This window comes from Fistularia commersonii, chromosome 33, assembly GCF_037954325.1.
Source record: "Fistularia commersonii isolate RoL2024-O1a breed Wild chromosome 33, RoL_Fcom_v1.0, whole genome shotgun sequence".
Classification (NCBI taxonomy): Eukaryota; Metazoa; Chordata; class Actinopteri; order Syngnathiformes; family Fistulariidae; genus Fistularia; species Fistularia commersonii.
Genome location: NC_141316.1, coordinates 2,897,205 through 2,924,043, shown reverse-complemented (window position 1 = coordinate 2,924,043; position 26,839 = coordinate 2,897,205). Strand labels below are relative to the sequence as shown.

General features: G+C 43.0%; 1 protein-coding gene across 2 annotated transcripts in view; it reads left to right on the top strand.

Moving 5' to 3' along the window:
• Window positions 1–26,792, top strand: part of LOC147214674 (putative uncharacterized protein MYH16) — a 67,055-nt gene extending 40,263 nt beyond the window's left edge. For both annotated transcript variants that reach the window (XM_086140218.1, XM_086140219.1), the window contains 17 exons: window positions 9,152–9,208; window positions 16,835–16,921; window positions 18,352–18,597; window positions 18,688–18,805; window positions 19,861–19,988; window positions 20,118–20,314; window positions 21,461–21,593; window positions 21,666–21,882; window positions 21,968–22,104; window positions 23,150–23,253; window positions 23,446–23,638; window positions 23,711–23,914; window positions 24,008–24,133; window positions 24,220–24,390; window positions 24,481–24,681; window positions 24,773–24,916; window positions 25,414–26,792. In XM_086140218.1, the coding sequence (XP_085996344.1) occupies window positions 9,152–9,208; window positions 16,835–16,921; window positions 18,352–18,597; window positions 18,688–18,805; window positions 19,861–19,988; window positions 20,118–20,314; window positions 21,461–21,593; window positions 21,666–21,882; window positions 21,968–22,104; window positions 23,150–23,253; window positions 23,446–23,638; window positions 23,711–23,914; window positions 24,008–24,133; window positions 24,220–24,390; window positions 24,481–24,681; window positions 24,773–24,916; window positions 25,414–25,566 (2,616 nt within the window). In that variant the 3' untranslated portion in view covers window positions 25,567–26,792. The remainder of the gene's footprint in view (window positions 1–9,151; window positions 9,209–16,834; window positions 16,922–18,351; window positions 18,598–18,687; window positions 18,806–19,860; window positions 19,989–20,117; window positions 20,315–21,460; window positions 21,594–21,665; window positions 21,883–21,967; window positions 22,105–23,149; window positions 23,254–23,445; window positions 23,639–23,710; window positions 23,915–24,007; window positions 24,134–24,219; window positions 24,391–24,480; window positions 24,682–24,772; window positions 24,917–25,413) is intronic.
• Window positions 26,793–26,839: the final 47 nt, after the last annotated feature.

Genomic DNA, 26,839 nt, shown 5'->3' with positions numbered 1-26,839 from the left:
TGTATCGAACATTGACATTTAACACCTGATTATATATTGGTAGACAAGCATGGTGGTTAGCTCTTCCAGGCCACAGCAAGAAAGTCCCTGGTTCGATTCAGACAGGGGAGCTTTCAGTGTGGAGCGTGCACGTTCTCTTTGCATCGGTGTGGGTCTCCTGCCGAAGTTCAATAACATACAGGAGGTTCATTGGAGACTCCAGGTTTGCATGGCATGTGAATGAGAAGATGAATGTTTATGTCTCTATATTTGCCCCTGTGAACGATTAGCAAACAGCCCTGGGTGAACCCCCGAGGAATGAAGAGAACATCTGAATATATTCCCAAAAAAATTGTAACGTAATTATTGATATTTAATATCTTATCTACTGCTTTTCCGAATGCCGCTGTGACAATTTGATTTATTTAGGATCATTAGTGTGTGACCCTAAATGTGTTTTTGTTTTTGTTTTGTTTTGTTTTGTTTTGTTTTGTTTTGTTTTGTTTTGTTTTGTTTTGTTTTGTTTTGTTTTGTTTTGTTTTGTTTTGTTTTGTTTTGTTTTGTTTTGTTTTGTTTTGTTTTGTTTTGTTTTGTTTTGTTTTGTTTTGTTTTGTTTATTCTTGTTGTGTAATGTTTTTCAGCTATTTGTTTTTGCCCATAGAAATAAATGAAAGACTGGATACAGACATTTAGCTATGTTGGCTGTCGCATTCACATGTCAGTGGCTGGTTGAGGCAGATGGCTGCCTACCTTTAGTCACTGTGTGTCTTTCTTAGACGCATATTCATTCATTCATTCAAAAAATAGATTAAATGCATATATGATCAACAAAATTAAAATGCCAAATGGGCGACTGCCTTTTCCGTCATTTACTTACATTAGTAATTGATTGCAGGCATATGTTATCATTCCTGGCTCTCTGACAGGACAAGTTCTTTAGTTTGCTTTTTATGTGTGGTTTTATGGATATTTTTCTAAAGTTTTTATACAGTGTGTGAGTTATTTAGGATCCTCACTGCTCAGGTCACATACCTCGTTGCAGTATCCATGGCGATCACTCAGCAACTACGCCAATGCTACGTTTCCGCTGCGCACGCTAACATTAGTAATTTAGATTAGAATGTGTGTGTTGGTTCTTGGAAAGGTGAAGAATAGACCATATTTCAGCCGGCCTCTACGTTTCCGTCTTATAATTATAGCGTTCCAGAATGCTGAGAAACCCAGAGCTTCAGGGAGTCAGAGTAGCATTGGCTTTAACAGTGGAACAAAAGACTTGCCACCAACCAAATCTCAAATAGCCACAAAACCGAGGAAAAACCATCGCAGCGCTGGCTACACCGATTAGTAACAAGTCATTTTTGGGAAGTGCATGTGGAAAATCATTGCGGCGATGACGACCCGCTGCCTACCGCCGAAGAATCTGCCATTAAAAGACCATCTTGGGATCAAGGAAGCCAAAGGGCACAACTGTCATATAATTAATATCAGGACGTCATTATTAGTTAGGATGACACTGGTCGTAATGCTCTATTTAGCCCTGCTTTCGGTACATGGGAGATATTTGTGCCTTCCTGTAAATCTCACTGTGCCGTCCAGATACAATCAAGCATTTCTGAGAGCTTTTATCCGTGTCACTGGTGCATGGGGCAGATAATGTGTTTTGTCTGCCTCCCTTTTACGGTAGAGAATCAGATGGGAGGTTGCAGAGAGGCAACGACGAGGACGGGGGGGGCGTATTAGGAAATTAGTGATTTCAAATCTGTATGTGCAAGTCCCAATGTTTGTCAGGGGAAAAATAAGGGCGTCTTTGTTTGTGACCAAAGGAAAGAAAGACGATCTGTGTGTCGCCGGCATGATTTCACATTTTCGTCCAGCTTTGGCATTCTCCCTATCGCACAAGGGCGGCCTTTCTGTGTGTCCCAGCATGTATGTACAACCCCCACCTCCCCGCTCTTAGAAATGCAGGTGGACTGCCAAGACGGCTGACTAGAACCCGTCTGTCACCCACTCGCCCCCTCGCCTTTGACGTAAAGGTCACATGAATATGTCCACAAACTTTAATCAAAGATGACTTTGTCCATCTTCTGTGACGCCGTCGCCCGTGGAGGGTTTCTTGATGCAATTGAGTCGAGATGAGTGTTGCAAAGATGCCGTTTGTCCTCGCAGTTTCATCGCAGGAGCTCTCTGAGCCCCCCTGTGGCTGAGGCTGAAGTTGTCCAAGGTTGTCTTTTGAATCCACGTACCTGTGGCGCCGCGGTAATGTTTAGCAATTCCGAGAACCTTTTCAGGAACTTGGCCATTTCTTTCATGCAATGGACCAGCATGGGAGCTGGGGAACATGGATCTCAGTTTTAGCTCCTATTTCGAGGCAGGGTCTTTTTACGGTTCCATAGGACTTCATGACGTAGGTGCTTGGTGAGTGGTAGTCATGAGCCACGCCAATTTTTTGGTCACTGGTCAGCCGTTTTCTTGCAGCAAAATGGCCAGACCTGGCGAGAAATGGATCGACTAAGAGGTCCGAGGTCTTCCGATCTGCTGTGCCCCAGAGGGGTTTCCAGGGTTTGCAGCGGAGCCTAGACATTTCAGCCAAAATAAGCAAGGAGCTAGTTAATAGTGTTTTTTTTTACATGGCAAAGCAGTGCATAGAGAAAATAAAAAATCCACAATCCACGTGATAGTCCGCGGTTATCATTCCAGCCATTCAGAACATGAATGATGTGGTAACTTTGCACTTTTTGATGTCCATGATGTCTTTGTCTTTTTTGCTTGAGTGTGGGGTTTAAGGAATACATCCCAGACGCTTGCATCACACCGGCCCCTTCCGTGGTCCCTTACTGCCTGTGCGAATGCAAAACTAATCTAAGTCCCTTCTAAGTCCCTGGAATGAAATTCGAACCGGATGGATCTTTGTCCTTTTTCCTTTCATTCAAAGAAGCGAGCATCAACACAACATCAATCTGAAATGAGCAAAAAAACAGAGGCTTTTCAGAATAATTAAATGCGATGATCAAGAAATTACCCAAAAATTATCAATTTTAAAAAAAAAGTAGACCGCAGCATTCAAACAGCATCAAATCTCGGACTTTCAGCCCAAAACAGTTGGTGGGTTTATCAGGAGGTCATGAAGCGCTGGCTTCAGCCGCAAGCGGTCATCAGTACGCAAGATGGTGCAGCTCAGACTTTCCCTCTTGGCTGTTTGTTTTTGTGCCAGATGTTCAAACTGGAAGTGGTTCTGCATTTTATCTTGTAGTCATTTTGGTGGAACTGAGGGTATTTTTAGAAAAAAAAAAATCAACATATGGGAATTTGGACAGTGTCCTGATACCACCATCTAAATAAAAATAGACATAACATTTTCTGAATATAAGATAATAACGCTGCAACAACTGAAGTGACATCAAAGTGACATCTTATGTCAGAAAAGACACTAATAAATGCTTTTCCACCCCAGCCCCACCATATTTTCATCCGTAATCCTTCGAAAGAGTTAAATATTCCAGATTTCCTTCCGCAGCTTGACCAAATCAGTCGGACGAGGCACAAAAGGCATCCTGCTAACCAAGACCAAAGGCAAATAAAAATCATAATTTAAAAAACACAAACCAGGGAGGTGTGTTACTGATGTCCTTTCCATCCCCTATAACAAATCAAGTTTTTTTAATACATTTGTTTAAATGTATTGAAATGTTTTATTTCATCGTCCTTCAAACGGGGCCTTTGCGTGACTCCAGTTATTTGTTGTTGTCGCCATCAGCCGACTCTGATTTGGAGCAACGTCGTACGCTTCGCTCGATTGGAACTGTTTTTGTGGGGACGAGATCAGGAAGTTCAACAGCTGAGAGTCGGACGAGGAAAAGGATGCTTGGGTTTCTGCAAACTATTGGCGTTGATAGTTTTCCAGAAACCTGGTTTGGCGTCGGTATTCCCAAGTACAGAAGCAGTGACCTTGAAAATGTCCAACACGTGTCTTCCTGTAGTCCTAATCCTTCCACCTGCGCTCCATGAAGTCACATCCCCTTGAAATAAAAGCTATGAACGATCCAGAGTGGGACGAGGTTCTTGTAACTAGCCACGTCATGTTTTTAGCTCGTTTGCCTGCAGGGTTGGGAGTCCAGCCGTTGCCAGGGCAACACGTAAACTACGGAGGGGGGTTTGCAGCTGTCGTCCCCGTTACTTTCATTGTGATAACAATGGGGTCCAGTACATTGTATGTTCATTTCATGCAGGATACGGGGCAGTACGGTTTTGTTATTGAGTTACTGATCTTTATAATTTCACACTGTGGGAAATTCCCGTGGCTGCTCTCTGACATCTGAATTTCAATGTTAAACGCAAGTTGTTTATGTTCTTTCGAATCGAGTGACCTTCGCTGTGAGTGGCCTCGGTTATGTTATGTCCGCGGTGAAATCAAGAAGCTTCATTTTAGATTCCTCTCTTGTATCCCAATCATTGGTTTCCACCTTGTTTGAAGTTCTAGTCAACTTTTTAAGCCCCTTCAGGCAGAAGCCGCGGAGGTGTTGACGCCGTCTTTCCGGAATCAACTCAGTTAAAGAATAACGGCCTCTCAAACGGTGCACAATTATCCCCTTTACTCCTTCCTTCCTTCCCTCCTTCCTCTGGGGATTCCCAAGCGTCTTCATCCTTTAGCCCTATCATCCTACGGGGCGATAGTAGGCTTTTTGATGATTATTCACCTTTACTAGATGACAACTATTGGAGTTTTGATAAACAAACTGCTGCGTGGCTCATAAATATTATTGGATAATGACAGATGAATTCTAACAGGGTGGTTGCTGCCGGTACCAAAAAAGATGTTTAAAAGTTAATTAAGGTCAGGAATCAAAGAAAGACTGAATATTAAGGATGATTAACTTCTTTAGATGCTACTTTTAGCCAAATCAATCAAAACTGAGGTTTTGATTAAAGGACAATCAATAACAGACATTAGAAATAATAATCCAATAAATAAAATAAAGGGGCTTTACTCTTTGTGATCTGTTGCACCGCATTGTTTGGCGAAGGTTTGATATGGCGGGATTTATTGACCTCCGCTCTCAGCTGGATCTCATCTACAACCTGCAAGGCTCTCTTTTAGGGATTCGCCTCATCCGAGGCTGGAAAATCTGGATTTTTTTTTCTTTTTTTTTTTTTCTCCGTCTTCAATCGAATGCGTGTTTATTCAATCAGATGTACCATATTTCTTGGAGAGAACAAAAAGGAGCCGGCGTCTGAGTCAGCGTGTCAAACTTAGAAAACATCAGACCGTGGAAACAGCCCATACGATAATTGCTAATCATGATATTGTATTTACAGCTACTTCTGCCTTCATATGATGGGATTACAATTTTATAACAGTTATGAGCTCTGGATACTTGAGTTTGGATACTTTAATGACCCTTTTGGAAACCAATTGTCTGGGCTCATGCAACCGAGGGAGTCTAATGACTGACAGCTCCAATGCCCAATGTTCAATGTTGTTAGATTAAAAGAAGTCTCTGGAGTTTGGGGATGGCTCACAATGTCCTGGAACCACCCAGACTCCCCCTGTGTACAATTAAATGAGATTTCTAATACGGATAAATCATAACCAAAGATGTCCTCCAAGGTGCCACCGGCTCAGCTCCATGGTCTCAACCAAAACCATCATCTACACAGTTAAAACCTTTAGCATTTCATATCAAAACCAGAGCGCCACACAAGTGCTAATCAATCTCCAGGGAGATTCATACCCGGTCATTTGAAGGCGTTTAAAAAAAAGAAAGAACAAAGCATGCAAAGGCCCTGAGCGATGTGAGCATATGCGGCCAGTATGGCGGACTCATGTTAGCGGGAAGCCCGAGATCCACGCCATTTGGTTCAGAGGACGGACTTCCAGTAGTGTGGCTCGTGTTTTCTCCTCACGCAGGATACAGCTACCCATGCTGTTGACTGTCTCCTCAGACACATGAGAGGAGACATCATCTAAGAGGCCACATCTGATTGCAATTTATGAACAATTATTATGGTTTTGGGGTGCGTCAGGGGTGAGGGGATGGAGGGTGGGGGACTTCAAGTGCACAGAAATAGAGAGATCAAACCCGCTAACCATCCTCGGTCACAGCGGGCTCATTTTCTTATATCCCCGTGACGCCCGAAGGTGAGCCAGAGAGGAAAAGTTGATAATTTAATGTAACTTAAACTTCATTGCGAGCAGTTTGCGTCTGTAAATGGCACATATGTGCTCAACTGACACAGCGATGGGAAGCTGGCTAAGATCGGCAATCAATGCTAGTTGCCGTGCTCCGATATGTAACTATACAGATCAATATGTGACGATATATTTCCAACTTAATAGCATCCCCAGCTAGACACCAATTGTAGCTGGTCAAATGCAGCACTTTTAAAGCCTCATGGTATATATGAGCTTATCACCATATTTCCCAGGTGATCAGAATTCAGTATCCAGTATTCACACTTTACAATGGTACTTTGACGTAGATACAGTAAAAACAGACATTTAGCCTTTCCCATGACTTTCTGACATTGCGCTGACATTCGATGCAGCAGTTATTTGAATTTTAAATAGACAACTGACCTTTTATCCACTGCTCAAATGGAAATGAAGATGCAAATATCTGATTGAAGACAAATTTAAATGTTTTTCATAATAATAACCATTACTTCTGCTACATTTTAAACATGGCTTGCAGTACTTTTACTAAACAAATGCAGAAAATCTTTGCTATTACATGTCTTTTTTTTTTGTCACTGGGTTCAAAGATCCAGTGCCCTGCAGTCTCTTCTCTGGTCTAGTAAAAATTCGTCCCAATTCTGATTATTCATGAAATGTGGCCCAGACATCGTGACACTGTCGGTACATAATGTTTTCTACAACTGTATTATTGCCATAATATTTATTTTGGGGCTAGTTTGAGGCTTCGAGAAGTAACAAGAAACAGATATGCGAATGTGGGACGTGTTCGTGTGTGTGTGTGTGTCTGTGTGTGCTAGGAGAAAGAAGCTGTGCATGCGTAAGGGGGTGTGGACAGTAAAGTGCTGGAGGGGTTCAACCGTGTGTGTGTGTGTGTGTGTGTGTGTGTGTGTGTGTGTGTGTGTGTGTGTGTGTACTGGAGTGAGTGTGTGTGAGAGGGAAGAGTAAGTCAGTCAGGCTGCTGCTGCCTCACCATGGCTGTTCTCTCTGCAGAGGTCCTGCGCTGGCATGTGAGTTTATAATTATCACTTTTCCTTATATTTTTTTATTTGTTATTTTCAGTATTTAAAAAAATCCAATGACAAGAAATCAGATATGTGAGTAAGTTATCTTCTAAAAATATTTCTTAATGATGAGCCCAGTCAGTTTTGTAACTTATACGTACATACATATATATATATATACATATATATGTATATATATATATATCACCACATATATACATATATATGTATATATATATATTTTTTTTTTTTTTTTTTTTTGCGTTATTACCTTGTATGATGTGAGTGACTCAAAGATGATGAAGGAGTTAAGATGAGTCCTTGTCGGTGTTTTTAACACGACTGATCGGCGGCCACAGCTCCGTCATCCAGGCGGTAGCTTTCACCACATCCCTGATTGTGCGCATGTATGTGTGTGTGTGTATGTGTGTGTGTGTGTGTGTGTGTGTGTGTGTGTGTGTGTGTGTTGCTCTGGGCTATGAGCCTTGTCAGACACACTTCCTGACAGCGATGCACGGATCGCAGTGGAGATAGAAGCACAACGTGACACAACTTGGAGGGATGAAGCCTGATTGGGCGTTGGTGTGGGGGGTCGAGGGGGCAAGCTGTATGTTTTTATTCTTCAAATTCATCCAGGAATGGCATTTAATGTGTTTTTAACTAAATTAATTGATATGATTTTATCAATGATACAATTAATTGTCACAATCTTTGCTGGCCATTGTAGATGTGATCAAATGACTTCACTAGCACACACTAGAACATCACTAGCATTTGGCTTGCATGTTCCACACATTGCACCAGGAGGATAGTTAAATATTAAGTATTGAAATTATATCCAGGTCCCAAGTGATTTACAAACTCATAGTTTAATGGGCCATTTATACTGTTGTTAACCACTGAATATGGCAAGCGTAAGAGAGTTTGAATGTAAAAACTGACTTATTCAAGTCATAGAAAACATAGGAGTTTGTGTAAACAGCCCAGCCTCTTTAGGGTGATCAGAAAAGCTGATTTTTGGGCATTCTTCCATTTGTTTGTCACATTTGTTAAACTTTATCTGACTTCTGCATTGTTTTAATCTGTCCGTATCATTGGGGAGAAATCCAACCGCAGAAGGTCTCCATCTTTAACAGTTTGTAACATAACACATGTTAAACACCGTGATTTAAATCCAGCTGAAACCCTGACGTTTATGTGGAGCCATGGTGAAATATTGACAAAATATCTTACGACAGCCACTGTGTTGGTATGTAGCGCTGGCTAGCGCTGGCCACGCTTGACAGTATACACATTAATGCTGTTTATATCTTCTACGGTTCCTTTTTTTTTTGGTTGTACCGGTAATACTCGCGTGCAGTCGGCCAGCCGATGACCCCAGTCCACCTCGCGTGCATTTACAATGTTCACTGAGTTCACATCCGCCAAGTCTCGCTGTATTCCAATATAGTAACACATGTTGGACATTGTGCCTACAACGGGAATTAACGTTTTTTGAATAAGGACGGTTTCTTATTGTGTTGCAGTTGCGAAATGCTGCGTGTTCTGCATTTTGAAGCATCCCTCTATATCACCATGTCAAGCCAATAGAAAGCATAAATTCCTGACATGTCAGGGAAATGGCATCCGTGTGTTTTGGTGTGTGTGACTGAGCAGACACAGTTGAAGCAACCCTGGGTCAGAATACAGATAATGACCGTGGATACAGACATTCTTGTTCTAAATTGCTACCTGAGGGAAAAGCCAGAGGCGTGCCAAATCCCCCGGAGACAGGCGATCATACGGAGCTGGCTGACCACACATGCGCTGCCTTGAAATAGCAAACAATTCGCCGAGGTGACGCCCCATTTGTTCTGTCACCGAGAAACCGCAGCGATGGCGACACCGTGATATTCTCGGCGTATTTCGGCGTCTTCCTCAAAATGGAACGAGCGGCGGCGCTAACGCATTCAAACCCGTGCGATGTGTCTTTGTCCAGGCCCGGATCGAGGAGCTGGAGGAGGAGCTGGAGGCAGAGCGGGCAATAAGAGCCAAGGTAAGGACGCGCACTTTTCCTCCTATCCCTGCTCACGAAACGAAACAAAGAGCAGACGCATCTCGGTTCTGCCTGATAAGAAAGTTACAAGCAGCCAGGAAAAAATCAAGAATGCCCGAGGCCCCCCGGGCATCAACTTCCAAAGCCTCCCCGCCGCCACCTTCAGGCAATTTTCACTTAATGTGCTAATTTAAATGTGCTGTTGTTTTGTTTCTTTGCTGATTGTCAGTTAACTCATCTTAATGGCCCTAATCCTTGTTTTTCTCTTTTTTTTTTCTAATCCATTCATTTCTAGATAAGAAAATAGCAACACTTGTGTCATAATTCAGAAGCAATGGGCGGGAAATAAAGGGAGAAAAAAATTGTGAGAAGTCACATGAGGACTTTAAGGATGATGAAATGATCCAATGATGAGAAAAATGACACGGTTATTACAAAATTGAAATTTTAAAGGAGTTGGAACGCCGGAGTAAAAAAAAATGGGATCAACAACTGAATATTACAGTTTGTGTCGTAGGATTGTTAGGGAGGAGGAAGGGATGTGGATGAGGGTACACGTGTCACCCCAAACTATCTTCACCTGTCATAATAAACTGGAGGGGGAGACCTTGTGTTCCTGATTAACATGGAGGGCAAACCCAGAGGCATAGAGGGACCCCCAACACAACCCCTTTTTTTTTTATTTCTTATTTTTCTCTTATCTCTATCTCCTCCACACACCAACACGCCTTCTGTTTCCAATCACCCCCACCCTCCCTAATTTTCGCTGAGTTTTCCCAGGTCGTATCCCTTCGCCGTGTTCGTGTAGAAGCCAGCATACCGAGGTGGGCGCTTTAAGTGCCTGTTGTTCCACATCAAAGTCTCAAGAGCAGCTCGCTCCTCTTCAGCCCGACAGCTCCCATGTCGCGTTGAGGCCCGAACGCAAAAGGAAATACACATTTTAGGCCCCCAGTGTTGAATAGAGTGACAGTACCCCCCTCCCCGAGGGCATGTTTTGCGCACTTCACCCCACTCTGGGTGGTATTCCGAAATAGGAATACCCCCTCATCAGCCCCCCCACCTCTAAAGCCGGAGAAAGAGGGAGTCGAGGGGAGGCAGGCAGAGACACGCCGGAGCTTTATCTGCTCCGCAGCATACCTCTGCAACAGACAGGCCGGCCATTGTTTGGATCTGCTCAGGTCGCTCAGCCAGATATTATCGGGGAGATAGAGGCTGACAGACAGCGCCTTCCTCTCCGGGGTCTTCTCCTGAATGGAATGCCATTTTGGTGTATTTACACACACACACACACACATACACAATCGACGTATGCGGTTTGGATTTCCGCCGGGGAATACACACACACACACACGAGTCACATAGCGAAAATGAACATGAACTTTGTGTTGCCTGCAAATGGAGGGGTAGAGATCAGTTATGCCGCCAGGAGGGAGTTAGCAATTTTCAAAGGTGATTGCTAATCCTTTTTTGGATTGATCCAGAGCGATACTTTTTAGAAAGCCTAAGTTAAGAGTTCCGAGAAAAGGAATATTCAATTTATTTTCTTTGAATTTCATATATGACATATTGCTAGAACTAGTCATTGTCAATCATTATGAGACACACGTGCACCATGTCCATGTGAGTATATACAGTAATAATAAGAAAATCATCAATAACTCCAACGTTCCACTTCAATCCTCTTATAAATCTCACAAGCTGCTGATGCTTGGAAAATTGTAATTACAACTAATATTAAATTAAAATTAAAAATATCTTGTTTGGAGATGATCTTTTAAAAAAAGAGATCTTAGAAGAAAGGGAAAAGCAATTTCTCATCATCTTTCCCCCTCGTGGCCAATCTGGTCTGCTAGTCTTGGGTTGTTCCAGCATTGTGAGGAGCAGGATCTTTGGAAAACCACTCTGGGACTCAACCAAGCAAAGCATTTTATATCCACGTTCTCAAACACACAAATAATAACAAAAAGCACATTACATGATTATAGGTCATATTTTGATCCGTTCTTGACATCTGAAACAACAAAACTTGGTTTCATACCACTCAGTTCATATTTGGAGTTGTGGCCTAAGAGATGCTTCAGCTCCAGGTTGCTTGTCAGAGGTTTGCAGATCCACTTCCCCATCAGTTGTTCATATGTTGATTTGTGAAAATGCTCACATTAATGCATCACTATTTTCACCTGGCAATATATCATTTTTGATGTATCTTTGTTTTTGTTTCAGATAGCATTAACATGCGTTTCAAACAGCGCTGAATACTTATCTTGTGATACCCGAAGGAAAAATGCTTTTCCTGTATGTTATGAAAAACTAAGACACATAAATTTGACTTCTCGGCTATTGTTATTATTGAGACCGGCTTCCACAGGACAAAGGCACAATACTTGTTAGTCCCTGAGGATCTACCTCACCCTGTGAGTGCCTTAAATCGACATCTGTTTATAGCTCTTTTTTAGAAAGTCATTAAAAAGTCCCCCTGTTGTTGTTGAGATCTGGCCAACAGTACTTCCTCTGTGCGCTTCAGTTTTGAGGAGGGCTGGGCTCAACCGGGATTGTGTAAACTGGATATTTTCCAGTAAGAGATGTGAAATCACAAGAACGCCACGGGTCGGAAGGAACCAAGCGACGGGATCCGTCTGAACTGTCACAATAGATGAGTACTTCAGAAATTAGCTGTGGAGAGGTGGTAGTACATTATTTGACCAGATCGTTCAACAGCATCTTAGAGAGTGAGAGGATGCAAGAGGAATGGAGTGGGCTGGTGCAGGGAGATGTGCAGAGTGATGTGCAAAGGAGTAAAGTTGATGAGCAAAGTTTTGGCAAAGGGTAGTGGAAGCTTGACTGAGGGCAGAAGTGAACATTTGTGAGAACCACTATGGTTTCATGCCTTGAAGGAATACTGCAGGTGTATTATTTGCTTTAAGAATTCTGGTACAGAATCACAGAAAAGGTCAGAGGGAGCTGCGTTGTGCCTTTGTAGACCTAGAAAAAGCATACAACAGGGTGCCGAAAGAGGAACTGTGGTTCTACGAGGAAATTGGAGTGGCAGAGAAGTACGTTAGACTGGTGCAGGACATGTATGCAAGATGTGACACAGTGGAGAGGTGTGCTGTAGGTTTGACGGAGTTCAAGGTGGAGGCGGAAATACATCAGGGATCAGCTCTGAGCCCCTTCGTGTTTGCAGTGGGTGGTGAAGGATAGGCTGACAGATGAGGTTAGACAGGAATCTCCATGGACCATGATGTCCGTGGAGGTTCTCAGTCATCCGGGTCATGGTGAGTTCTTGTCAAAATCTACTTGTCTAGGCAACTTGTCTAGGAGAGTTTCCAAATATAACTGTTATACAGTGAATATAACTGAATATACAATTATATTCGGAAACTCCCCATAGGTCATTGGAACTGAAGAAGCCTCTCGGATAAGGGGTGAAACGTCTTCAAGAGAAGAAACACAAGTCCAGTTGCCGGGACAAGAAGATTTTGACAAGAATTCATGGACCACGATGTTTGCGGATGACATTTTGATCTGTTGTGAGATTAGGTAGCAGGTTGAGGAAAATCTCCAGAGGAGGTATGCTCTGGAAAGGAGAGGGATAAAGATGGGCTGCAGCAAGATGGAATACATTTGTGTGAATGAGAGGAGCCAAAGCAGAACAGTTAGTGTACAGGGAGTGGAGATAAAGAAGGTAGAGGATTTTAAGTACTCAGTGTGGTAAAGTGAAGAAATGCATTCAAGCAGGCTGGAACGGGTGGAGAAAAGTGTCAGGGTTAATGTGCATTAACAAAGTATCAGCCAGAATGAAAAGACAGGTGTACAAGACAGTGATGAAACCAGTGATATTATCTGGTTTAGAGACACTGAGGACAAGACAGGAAGCAGAGCTGGAGGGAGCAGAGATGAAGATGCTGAGGTTCTCTCTGGGACTGGGGAGGAGGGATAGGATCAAAAATGAGCCCATCAGAGGGATAACACATGTTAGATGTTTTAGAGATAAAGTCAGACGGAGATGGTTTGGACATGTACACTGTGTTTGCAGGGACCTCACCATATGAAACCTCATTTTCTATTTTTGTAGTTTTATGTCCCAAAACAGGTTGCATTTTGTAAATATTTTACTGCAGTATGACAAAGCTTGTAAACATCATGTGTTAATCTCTCCAAGTTTTTGCTTTTAACTCGAAGTGTAACCACATGTTGGCAGTGAACCACGAGGGGGGGAGGGGGGGGGGTCTGTGTCTGCTACGCATCTTCAGCCAGAGGTCCACCATAGGGCGGGCCAGGAATATCAACGGCATATTGTTGGTTGGCTTGTTGTGTTTTCCCAAAACAAAATCTGGAAAATGGTGGGGTCAGGAGGTGGGAAATGACAGAATGAGGAACAGTAATAATACCGGGCCCCTGAGTTCGGGAGAGTGTGGGAATGTAAAGCAGCTCAAGGGACATGAGCAATCTTAAAACAAAAGACATTTATTCAAAAATAAAAAAGACGGAGATGTTTACTGTTTTTGTTGACAAGCAGCCAGCAGGGTGAGATTGTCATGTGCGGAGTCAGAAAGCATATTTTTAATCATTTACCCTCATCCTAACGCGACACATTCAAGACATGATAGCTTGGATGGGACGGGTGATGGGATTCCAAATGATAAGTCCAACCGCGTGTGGATTTCAGAGTTTTATGTAGCTTGGTACCAGATAATAAATTATTCATGGCAAAGAGAAGATGCTTGACAAAATGTCGGACAGACTTACATCTGATTTAACGCAGTAACTAATGTGTGGTTAATGAAATATCTCATTACTACCAAGTAAATGTCATTTCTGGTCAACCATTAATTCAAACAGAGGATTGGGCTGCATCTTCGTGAGCGTCTCCAAAGCATCGCAAAGATAGTTTTCATTGTTGCTATCTAATCAAAGCTATATCACAGCAACAAGGTATCCACTTATGGGTATGCACAATACAATTACAATTGGTCGATTGGTTGAACACAACACAATGGTTTTAGTCACCTGAAAGGTAGCTTCACCGGAAGATCAAGTGGCCATATAAGAATGTAAATATGTCACACACATTGGAATGTGACACCGCACTGAACTCACTTCTCCATCACTCTTTTGTGCAAACAAACACTTCCCCATCCAACAGTGGCACAGAAAGGAGCATCTATTAGCATGTGAAGAGCAGTGAGTGGTGCCGAGGCGGTGTTGCTGTTGTCTCAGTCAGTGGTGCGGAGGAGAACGATGAATGAAGCTCTCAGACACCGGCGGGTTGTAAACACTGTGGGTGGGGACGGTGGGGGCCCCCCAGTGAGTATCATCTATTTGGTTGTGCCCGAGGTGAGTTTGACAGCTCAATCCGCCATCGCGGAGGCTGGAGATTGGGCGTTTTTTACAGACCCACTGCATCTGTCTTTAAACCAGTTGTAAAAAAAAAAAAGAAGAGAAAAGAAACAAGAACGAAGGCTGTTTGTGCGTGTAATGACACAACGCTATAAACCCCTAACATGTGCGTCAGCATCACGTTTCGTACGTGAGAAGTATCGCTTTAACCACTTTGCTTCAGCGTTCATCGGAAATAAGCCCTCTGTGTGACTACATACTCATTTTACTGCATTTCATACTGCACAAAGTCTATCCCAGAAGACCCCGAGCTGACTTTAGGCGTGATAAAAATACTTGCGTGCTGTAGCTTGAGACTGTCAAACAAACAATCCTTTCCAGAACAAAATATTTTACAGCCTCAAAAATTGATTTTATAAGTTCATATGGAGATCCATGCAGGGCAGATACATTTTTGTAAGAACTTTCAGCAAATATCTGCCTGTGGAATGATGGGTTTGACCAATGAAATCCTCTGCTTTTAACTGAACAGACCATGGCAAATTAGCGTTTAACTTGCTTGTATATAGCAATATAAGTGAAAACTCTACAATGGTATTGTCATTTAGAAAATATTTGAGTGAACAAATTAATAGTTGTGGAGATAATACAAAGATGCTATTGTGGATTAAGCTAATATTAGCATTACTAGTTATGTTAGTGGCTAAGCCTCACTGCTCGCTAAATCAGCCACTATAGTTAGCATGTAGCCAAGTTAAAATTTTATGAGCCTTTTGCTGTTACCTTCAGAATTAATCCCTTCTAAGTAAATGATGAAAAAAAAAATGCTTACCAGGAGCTGTTTCTTTCACCCTTTTCTGGATGGGTTTTTCACATTTCACTGTGTTTGCACTCCCAAAGTGTCCACCAATCAATACGGCTGTAAAAGTCGTCATCGGCCCGATATATCAGACTGAAAGCAGCGAGAGAGATAAGTGAAACGATAATAATGTGAGGGTGATGGACGATCGTGTTGTGTAAACAGTGACGTCAGACGCTCACACACCGCACCTCCAGCTGTCTCAACAACATCTTTCTGACTCTCTGGTTCGGAAAGACGGCAAGCGGCGCCTACTTCCCAACTGTTCTCCTTATTATTGTAAGAATAGAATAAATAAAATGGATGTAAAATGGAGGGATTTTGCGAGGCCGTCTATTATTGTTGACAGATTGACCATTACTTTTGTGTGTACAGTTGATTTTCCCTTCTGTACAAATAACTGCTTGGGCAAAAAAAAAAAAACTTTAATTATGGTCTGTAGTAATTAAACATTAACCATTAACACATCAGTCAATGTCTGGCATTAGTCGTTGTTTCTAGGTAACCCTTGTCTCACCCCGAAACTTTCTTGGCCTGTTCTCGCCAGCAGGATATCCAGTCATTTAAAATGCCCAGGACACATCCTGTTCATCATCATCATCACAAGACGGATGATTGACAGGCTGCCATGTGTGGAACATACATTTGTTTGACATATTGCACTATTTTGCTGTCTGAGTGCTGACTGACGACTATTTTCTGAGGTGTATCTCAGAGGAAACTAAATACACATGAAATACGATAAAAAAAACTACTCATTTTCATTATTTTTTTCTGCTTTGTGTTGTTAATTTTTAAGAATTCATAAAAAAAGTTATCTTGCAAATCACTCAAACCAGCGCTTGTAATTCTGGTTAAGGCCACCAGGATGCCCGACGAGCCCCTTGAATCTGTAGAGACGTGCATCATTATGTGACTGGTTTCGTGGACATTGCCACAAAATTATGTCGCCTGACTCTGAAATCACACATTTCTACCTCAACAAAAAAAATATTCATGCAACATTCTATTTTATTCTAACATATCAGGCAAACAATGGAGACACTTTTATTCCTTTTGCATGTCTGGGATCTGGGCTTAACGGGATCTTGTTAAGAGTCATATTAAGAATCCATCCGTTAGCAAAAACAATTGCTTCATCAGATTTTAGGTGCCCACACAAAGGTTTTGCAAATCTAAAGACACAATGCAATAATATGTATTCATTGACTGTTCATTTCTATTTAAATAAACAAAGAAATAAATAGGTGATGAACTTCTGCTGGTGTAGGAGGACGGCAATCCACTTTAACTGAATATATGACACTATATTTACTCTTTAAGGCCCCTAGTTTTAAAATATGTGGAAACGGCAGTGTGAATACATTTCTTCTTAGTACAATATTGCAGTACATTGAATGCATCCTTGTGTTTTCTTTGATTTACAGGTTGAGAAGCAGAGAGCGGATCTTACAAGGGAACTGGATGAGCTCACAGATCGACTGGAGGAGGCCGGGGGGGTCACCGCTTCGCAGGTAAACTACCGGCTCTATTACAAAAAACATGCGCTTTGCCCTTTAAAAGGCATAAAAGCGGTTAAAAAGGAGCAGCTTAATTCTGGCGGTGGGGTTATGTCGGTAGTGAACTGCTCAGATCAGCGTGACGCCTGGAAACGGGGGCGGGGGGGACGGCTGAGCGTCACTTTCTCCAAAGTTCATAAATATGGCCGCTGACGAAGGTAGGAGGTTGAAACGGGTTGAAATGAGCATAAAGTCACGGCACCGTGACAACAGTCGGGGGCCGACGGGTCATGTACCCACAGAATAACATAAAGAAAAAACTTTAATGGTGCTTTCTGGCGATTTTGTGGAAACAATTCGCAAAATTGAGACTCAGCCACGAGAATTACAGTCCTGTGGTTTCCCCCCCGTTGACAAATCCACTTTCCATCCTGTCCAGACTTATGCAATATTCAGAAAGCAGTGCAGGTTCTGAAGTAACTGGGGTGTCTGTTGGTTGGTTGGTAAAGCGGATATCGCTCCGATCGGAAGGTTGTCGGTTTGATTCCCGGTCCCGCCTCCTGCCTGCATGTCGAAGCACCCCTGAGCAAGATACCCAGCACCTTACGCGGCATTTCTCCCACCATTGCGGCAATCTTTGAGTGTGAACGGGTGAATGCTTTCTCAATTAAAATGCTTCAAAACCGCAAGATATAAAATTGCTATACGGAGAAAGAGTGCGAGAGACCCTGATTCAGCTCTTGATAATTAATAGTTAGCATATATGTATTATTTCATTAATGATTAAAGTTATTTTGTACTTTTTGCCTCAAAGTGAAATGTTTACTTAGCTTTAGCCTCTTTCTTGTCTCCTCATCTGAAGTGATTAATATATTGAGTAATTGTGTTTGTTGTTTCACAAGGGTTTAAATCCAGTAAACATCCAGCAACTGGAAGGACGCAAACATTTTATGCCATGAGATTTTTTTTCCTATTTTTTTACCATTTTATTTTCCTATTATTTTCCTATTTTACAATAAATTTCCTCTAGGAAAGAACCCGAGAGATAAACTCACCAGAATATCACAAATTCACAACATAGGATAAAAAGTAAAATAAATAGATTCAATTTAATACTAAGCAATAATGACATCAAAACAATATTTATAGTCATTTTATAGACAAACACTTAAATGACCAACATGAATGGGGTTTCACGTCGTCTCAAAAACAAAACACAAACATTGCGGGTACCAAGCTCACATCCCTGACCTTCTGCACACACAGCAGATGTCGGCAGGGTGCCAGAATCCTGTCCAGTTATCTGGCAACAGGCACTACAGTTACCTGTTTTTCAAGCAGCTTCTTTGTCCGTTCTGTGATTTAAAGTCTGAGATTTAAGTCCACACGTGAGTCCGTGAGAGTTAGATGTTCCCTTGAGTCAAAACGCCACATGTGATGAACAGATGGAGGTGAACAAGAAACGGGAGGCTGAGCTGATGCGTCTGAGGCGCGACCTGGAGGAGTCGTCCGTCCAGTCGGAGGCTCTGGCGGCGACGCTGAGAAAGCGGCACAGCGACGTGACGGCGGAGCTGAGCGAGCAGTGCGAGGCTCTGCAGCGGACCAGGGCCAAGCTGGAGAAGGAGAAGCAAAACCTGAGGATGGAGGTGGACGAGCTGGCCGCCTCCCTGGACAGCCTGCAGAAGGCCAAGGTCAGGACGCCACGGTGACACACAAACACACCGACCTGTGTGACTGATCAAGGGCCGGGTGTGTGTGTGTTTGCGCGTCTCTGTGTGCAGACGTCATCGGACAGCCAGATAAAGAAGCTGGAGGAGCAGCTGTCGGAGGCCAACAGGAGAGGCGACGACCTGCAGAGGACGCTCACTGAGTTCAGCGTAGCAAAGAACAGACTCACAGGTAAAGTGCACTGAACTGAAAACAAAATAGTTTTCAGTAGACAAATCATCACAAATAGAAGTTCAAATTGCTAAATATGTAAACATAATGGAGACATATGGCCATTCACTCTCTTATTCATACATCTGGGCTATTTTGCTAAATTCTCCAATGAACCTCCTACGTGTGAACTCCAAAAACCCAAGAGAAAACCCACGTAGACACGTGGAGAACATGCAAACTCTACATGGAACAGCTTTTCTGTCAGAATAGATGCAGGGACCTTCTCTGTGCTAGCCAGTTCAACGATATTATTCAATTGAATAAATCATGTTGTTGTTTTTTTTTTACATACTCAGATTCTTCTACAAACCTGATATGGAAAGATGAAAGTTTTCTGCGGTCTGTTCAAGTTTCTCCGCAAAATGAATATCTCATGTTTACATTAGCATCCGGTCTCTCCCTAAAATCAACTTCTCAGATGTCAAACATCCGCTCAGGTCAACGTGTCTGTATTCCCAGCTGGATGCCAGCATTTTTCAGATGTTAATTTTTGGTTGTCTGTGATATCGGGCTGGTATATCAAAGTCAGACTGTGTATGTTAAATAAAAAAAATGTATACAATTTTATACCACAAGTACTTTTTTATTTTTTATTTTTGAAATTTTTGCTCAGCAGTCCAGTATCTTTCCGGCTTTCATTTCCACCTTATACAGGACTGTCTTAGAAAATTGGAATATTGTAATAAAGTTCTTTATCTTCTGTGATGTATTTAAAAAAAACAAAAAAATACTTTATCATTATATTCTAATATTTTGAGATAGCATTTTTTAGTTTTCTTAAGATGTAAGCCATAATCAGCAATATTAAAATAATAGAAGGCTTGCAATATTTCAGTTGATTTGTAATGAATCCAGAATGTATAATATTTTTGTTTTTGTAATTGCATTACAGAAGATAAAGAACTTTATCACAATATTCTAATTTTCGGAGACAGTCCTGTATTTTTTTCCACACTTCAAAGTTTCCTACAAGTGTGTTTTACACATGTTCTCCCCCCCGCGTGTTCCGACAGCTGACAACACAGAGATGAGTCGCCAGTTGGAGGAGGCGGAGAGCAGAGCCAGCCAGCTGGGCCGCTCCAAGACGCTGCTCCAGTCCCAAGTGGAGGAGACGAAGAAACAACTGGACGAGGAGCTCAAGGTCAGCCTTCGAGCATGGAGATACAAGACTATAAATTTTCAAATAAATTAAAAGCACCATTTGATCTGGACTTGTGTTGTTTTTTTTTATTATTACTTTTTTATTTTATTCTTTCTCTTTGGCTGGCAGTGCAAGCAGGCGGTCAGCGGCGGCTTGGTCACGGCGCGGCAGGAGTGCGAGGCGCTGAGGGAGCAGCTTGAAGAAGAGCAGGAGAGCAAGCAGGAGTTGCAGCGCCTTGTGTCCAAATTAAACGGCGAGGTGACGCACTGGAGGACGAAACACGAGGCGGACACCCTCCAGCACGCCGACGAGCTCGAGGACACCAAGTACGTTCAGCTGATGCTGAGCGTCGAGCATCCGGCTCGAAAAGCTCATTATCAGTCGGTCAACGCTTGATAAGTCAATCCAAAATGCCCCTGGTGTGCCCGGTTAGGATTTCGCAATGATGTAATGCTGAGGTTCTGTCACCATGGCAACCCTGTCCAATTAGCAACTGGTTACTACACTGCTCAAAAAAATAAAGGGAACACTTAAAAAACACATCCTAGATCTAAATGAATGAAATATTCTTATGAAATACTTTGCTCTTTACACAGTTGAATGTGCTGACAACAAAATCACACAAAAATGATCAATGGAAATCAAATGTATTAACCCATGAAGGTCTGGATTAGGAATCACACTCAAAATTAAAGTGTAAAAACACACTCCAGGCTGATCCAACTTTGATGTAATGTCCTTAAAACAAGTCAAAATGAATCTGTGTTGCTTCTTGAGTGGACACTATGATTTCACAGAAGTGTGATTGACTTGGAGTTACATTGTGTTGTTCAAGTGTTCCCTTTATTTTTTTGAGCAGTATAGTTACTGGTTGTTAAGATAACATGTCACCATATCAACATGCTTAATAAATTAAAAAATCTAAAATGCAATATAGATACTCTTGCCACAGTGAAAATCCTGTGAATAAATCAATAAATCATAATTATAATTAAAAAATTGTACATTTAACAGTCAACATCAAGCAATTTAAATAGCCATAAGGTTTGCATGCAATAACGCTACATAAAAATGTTGCAATAACTATATACAAAACAAAATAAAATAACTACATAAAGCTATATAAAATACTTATGTAGAACTATATAGTCCATCCATCCATCCATCCATCTTCTGTTGCTTATCCTGCACTCAGGGTTGTGGTTGCACCCTGGACTGGTCACCAGTCAATTGCAGGGCTGCATTCAAAAACAGACAACATTCACTCACTCACTCATTCGGGGCAATTATATATTTATATAATTTAACTTCAATTTAATTGTTATATTGAAGGTATTTTTTTTCCTGGTTTTGTGGCGCCTCCCGGAGGCCACGGCGCCCTTAGCATTTGCCTATGTTGCCAAAAGGGCCAGTCGGCTCTGGCTCCGCCGACTGCATGCAGCCTTACTGCAAGGATGCTGAATTCCTTGCAGAAAGAAGTTGGCATTGCGGCTCCACGAGGCCGAAGAGGTGGTGGAGGCCACCCAGGCCAAGTGCTCCTCGCTGGAAAAAACTAAACAAAGGCTGCAGGGAGAGGTGGAGGAGCTGTGCATGGACCTGGAAAAGGTAGGGTAGGAGTGCGGTTGGTTGTCACCCGTGGATGCTGCGGTTGCTGATGCTGTGTACATTCACCCCAAGACCAGCAGCTGTGGTCAGGCGCTGGACAAGAGGCAGCGCGTGCTGGAAAAGCAGCTGGGAGACTGGAAGCAGAAGTGCGAGGAGCTGGTGGCCGAGGTGGAAGGCTGCCAGAAAGAGAGCCGACAGCACGCCAGCGAGTTGTTCAAGCTCAAGACGACCCACGAGGAGTCTCTCGAGCAGCTGGAGGCGCTACGCAGGGAGAACAAGGCCTACCAGGGTACCTGATTGCATGACTGATAGCCGTGGTTGCTGACAGCCAAAAGAAGCGAAGCTCACTTCATTTCACTGCGACTCGTCTTCAGAGGAAATCGCCGACCTCACGGACCAGCTGTCAGACGGGGGGAAGAGCGTTCATGAGCTCCAGAAGGCCAAAAAGAAGATCGAGATGGAGAAAGAGGAGCTGCAAGCCTCACTGGAAGAGTCAGAGGCAGCCTTAGAGGTATGCAGATTCACCTAATGCAAGTACAAATGTTTTCATTTTATTATGGAGGTGCAGGTTAAATGAACTGTTTTGATATCAAAAGTGTATTTTCGATTTAGGTTGGCCCAGGGATTGCGAGCCAAACCCTGCACTAAACATTAATTCCAACTTTAACCACAGGATGTCACTGCTGAGCCCATTATTGAAAAGAACTGACTGGAGTTCAAAGTGATGCTACTTCCAGGGAGCATTCTTCCTGAACAAAAAACTAAGATAGATTATATGCTGAACTGAAAACTGTTTATTCGCAAACTGCTCCGGTATTTAATGTGCTTATGAGTGTTTAGCCGTGAAACCCATGCTGTTTAGGCCTGTGATGCATTCAGATGCTTGGGTGTGGAGTCAGAAAATATGAAAAAGTGAGCCTGTGTTCACTGTTGCCTTCTTTATCTATTCTTCTATATTTATTCATTTATATTATATAAAATATATCGTTAATACTGGAGTGGAAACATTTAGTTACATAGGTAAGTTTTACGTTACGTTACGTTACGTTACGTTACGTTACGTTACGTTACGTTACGTTACGTTATGTTATTAGATCAAGTACCATCAGGTTGTGAAAAGCCTGACAGGATCTCACTAACTCCTTCAGATTAAATCTAAAACTGAGAAAGGGTGCCTAATAATAAAGCATGGAGCAAAATGGTCATATCTGTTGGATTAAAAGCTGGAACAATATAACAGTAGATTCGAGTTCAGGCAAGAAAAATCTTTTGTAATAATAATACCATTACCAGATGATTGGGTATGATCATTTTTAGTTTGAAGATTATTTTTCAGATGGTACAATGTGTACAGTTTTTTTAACCTCGTGTTTGCATGGATGTATGTTTGTACGTATTTATTTATTTATTCATCTCCTTATTTATCTATTTTTTTCGATTTAGTTCTTATTTGTCTAGCTGACCTCAGTGACTCAATGCACCATCTCCATTTTAAATGACAAACTTTACCTGCACCGGTAAAAATGCAAACACAAGTGGATAATGTTTTCTCAAAGGCCGAGGAGACCAAGGTGCTGAGGCTGCAGCTGGAGCTGTCCCAGGCCAAAGGAGACCTGGAACGCAGAATCCAGGAGAAGGAGGAGGAGGTCGAAGCTGCTCGGTACCTCTCACTTTTGCTCGTCTAGACACTTTTGACTCTCAATCTTTCCGTTTTTCATCCTTTCCTCTGTTTCCTTTTCACTCCTTCAATGAAGGCCATGGTCCTTCCAGGTAAGGCTTCTTCCCTCAAACCTCTGCTTTGCGGCTGTTCCTATGCACGGTCCGTTACGCTTCTCTCCCCGCCCCTCGGTAGGAAGAGCCACCAGAGGGCGCTGGAGTCACTGCAGGCCAGTCTGGATGTGGAGGTCAAAGGCAGGGCGGAGGGGTTGCGGCTGAAGAAGAAGCTGGAGGCCGACATCAACGAGCTGGAGCTGCAGGTGGACCTTCTCACCAAGAGTAACGGCGAGCTCAGCAAGAGCAGCAAGAAGATGCAGCAGCAGATCAAGGTTCCACGATCGCTCCGGGTACTATTTTTCTTCCGCGGAAACTCGGCGCCGACCCCTGTCATCTGCACCCAGGAGCTGCAGGCTCAGCTGGAGGAGGAGGTGAGGGGCCACGAGGAGCTCAGGGAGGAGCAGGCAGCCATGGAGCGACGCTGCACTCTACTTGTCGGCGAGGGCGAGGAGGCACGCTCTGCTTTGGAGAACGCCGAGAGGGCTCGCAAGGCTCTAGAGGTGGAGCTGCAAGAGGCCAATGAGAAATCCAGTGACCTGAACAACCAGGTGACTTCGTGGTGTGTGTGTGTGTGTGGGGGTGGGGGGGGTGGGGGGGTCTTCACCCGTCACGTATGATATCATGACCTTGTGGTGCTTCAGTTCCAGACTGTGCTGAGCGGCAGGAGGAAGCTGGAGGTGGATCTCCAGACTCTCCAGCAGGAGCACGAGGAGCTCCAGGCGGAGCTGAGAGGATCCTTGGACAAAGCCAAGAAGGCCGGCTGCGAGGTAAAACACACACCCATCGGGGAGATGACGGGCTCACAGCACAGTTTTTTAGAGGATGTGTAACGGCACGTTGAAACGTCTGCCAGCTGGCGCGGGTCGGCGAGGAGCTGCGTCTGGAGCAGGAACACACGCTTCACCTGGAGAGGGTGAAGAAAGGCCTGGAAGCCCAGGTCAAAGACATGGGCGGGCGGCTGGACGAGGCGGAGCAGATGGCACTGAAAGGAGGCAAGAAGATTATCCAGAAGCTGGAGGGGAAGGTAACACTCTCGTCCAGGTGTTTGCCACGACTTCTCGACCCCCCCCTCCTGAGGAACCGTCACCGGTCCTGAGTTTTGTGCGCGGTGCAGGTGAAGGAGCTGGAGCTGGAGCTGGACTCGGAGCAGAAGCGGCACACCGAGACGGTGAAGACGCTGAGGAAGAATGAGCGGCGCCTAAAGGAGCTGCTGTTCCAGTCCGAGGAGGACCAGAAGAACCAGCAACGGATGCAGGAGCTGGTGGAGCGGCTGCAGAACAAGATGAAGGCCTACAAGAGACAAGTGGAAGAAGCCGTACGACAGCCCCTCCTCCCGTCGAACCCGGAAATTGCACGTTGGCGTCCGTGTCATGACATTCACATTTGCTTTTGTCTGACCGCTGCAGGAGGAGCAGGCCAACATGAACCTGGCAAAGTACAGGAAGACAGTGCACGAGCTGGATGATGCCGAGGAGCGAGCGGATATCGCGGAGTCAGCACTCACCAAGATCCGAACCAAGAACAGAGGCAGCTTCAAGGGCTACTCCTCTGTAAGTCACCATGGCAACTTAAAACCAATAATTATCTTATATTTTAGGAAAAATAACACACAAATTGATCTGTTAACCGTCAAGACTGCCCTTGAGATACTCCAATATGACACGGTTCCTCTGGGGAGAAAATATTTACAATTATCTATATATAATAGATTATATATATTTATAAAACATAAATAAAATTATGAAAATAATTTACCAATGGTGGTCAAATCTTGATTTTTATTTACATTTTTTTTTAATCATTTTTAATCCATATATTTCTGTCTATCTCTTGTCTGTCCATCCATCCCTCTCTCTCTATCCAGCTATCTATCAATTTATCTATCTAACCATTTATGCATTATGAATGTGTAAATTCAACTGATGCTGTCCATAACACAATGAGATGCCAAATTTGACTTGGATTAAAATCAGCCCACTTTGAGCAATTCAAATGATAGTAATAAAACAGATGAGAATGTTATTCCTTGGTGGTTGTGCGTTCGCAGGGTTACAGCACGCCGTACCCCGGCATGGTCCGATCTCCCAGCTCAGCGGGTTCCGAGGGTCGAGGGGAAAAGATCCTCAATGACGACAACGAGTCAGTCAGCTCCCTCATCCCGGCGTATCTCGACTCCCTCAAGAAGCTCATGATTGATTAGCCTGGTAGGAGCGCATCCTTCCTCCTTCAGATGCAGCGCAACAGAGACTGATACTGGATATTCGCTGCACACACATCAAATACACACACACACAGAGGCCGGCTTCCCTTGCCGTTTTTCCGGCTCCATTTATTGATCGATCTGTATCTTCAAAATTGAGTTCCTAAATTCCCTCACTCAAAAGAAAATTGGTCGCATATTATTTACAACAACAGCTTGAGAGCTATTTATATTAAATTAAATATGAATAGAAAACTAACTAACTAGCAAACTTGCTAAATTTTGCAAACTGGGCCGGATCAGACTGCTGTATTCATATCTATTATGTCTAGACCGTACATGAACAACATGCAATTTTCAGCACTTTCAGGACCTCAAAAAGTCAGTTTTACTTCTAAAAATGTCAATATAATTTTAAAATGATCCTGAGACATAAAACCTGTATAGATATGCACGGATAACTGTTGTTTTAGTTAGCTGATGGTTTAATATAAATACTCTCCTGCAGCAAACTCCAAACAAATTAATATTTGAAGATAACATATAGCTCATTCTACATAGGGTGCAAGAAGCAAGAACTTTGTCATGACTGGGGGCTGTGGGAACGTGAATAAAGTTTGTTCTACCCATGACATTTCATACTTGCAAGAAGTTGCAGAGCTCCAGGAGGTCCTCACGGGCTCAGCCACTTGTCACATTGCCTGATCAGTGGTTCTCGCAGCCCTGCGAGCAAGAAACAAGAATGTTCTCACAGGCCTTGAATGGCAAAACAATTTTTATTGGTAGCCAAGAGAGCTACATTGGCTAGTTAGCTTGCTTATGTCGCTGATTAGTAGTAATGCTAAACAGCATCATGATTAAGCCACTCATTATCTTTTATCTGGTCCAAAATATTTAGCATAACTAATTTTTTGAATGAAAGAAATAACAATCAAAGCAAATCGACATTTAGCCCAAAAAATAACCAATTATCCCAATTTTGGGAGAAAAAACTGTGGCTTGGAAGTCTCACAACTCCGCTAGTAATAAAGTCCACACGACACCTCGATCATCTAAGTTAAAAAAAAGAGAAGCAACATCGATGTATCCTACCTGAACATTTAAAGTTATATATGTGAACATTTAAGTGCATCTTTCTTGCAGCCACATGTAACAAGGCGTGACCGAACCGTTGTAATATTGAATGTGAATTTTTTTTTAAGGAAATAAAGAACTTTTTACATATACTCCACAATTTCTTCAATCAGTTTGTCTCATCAGCGTGCGTCACACA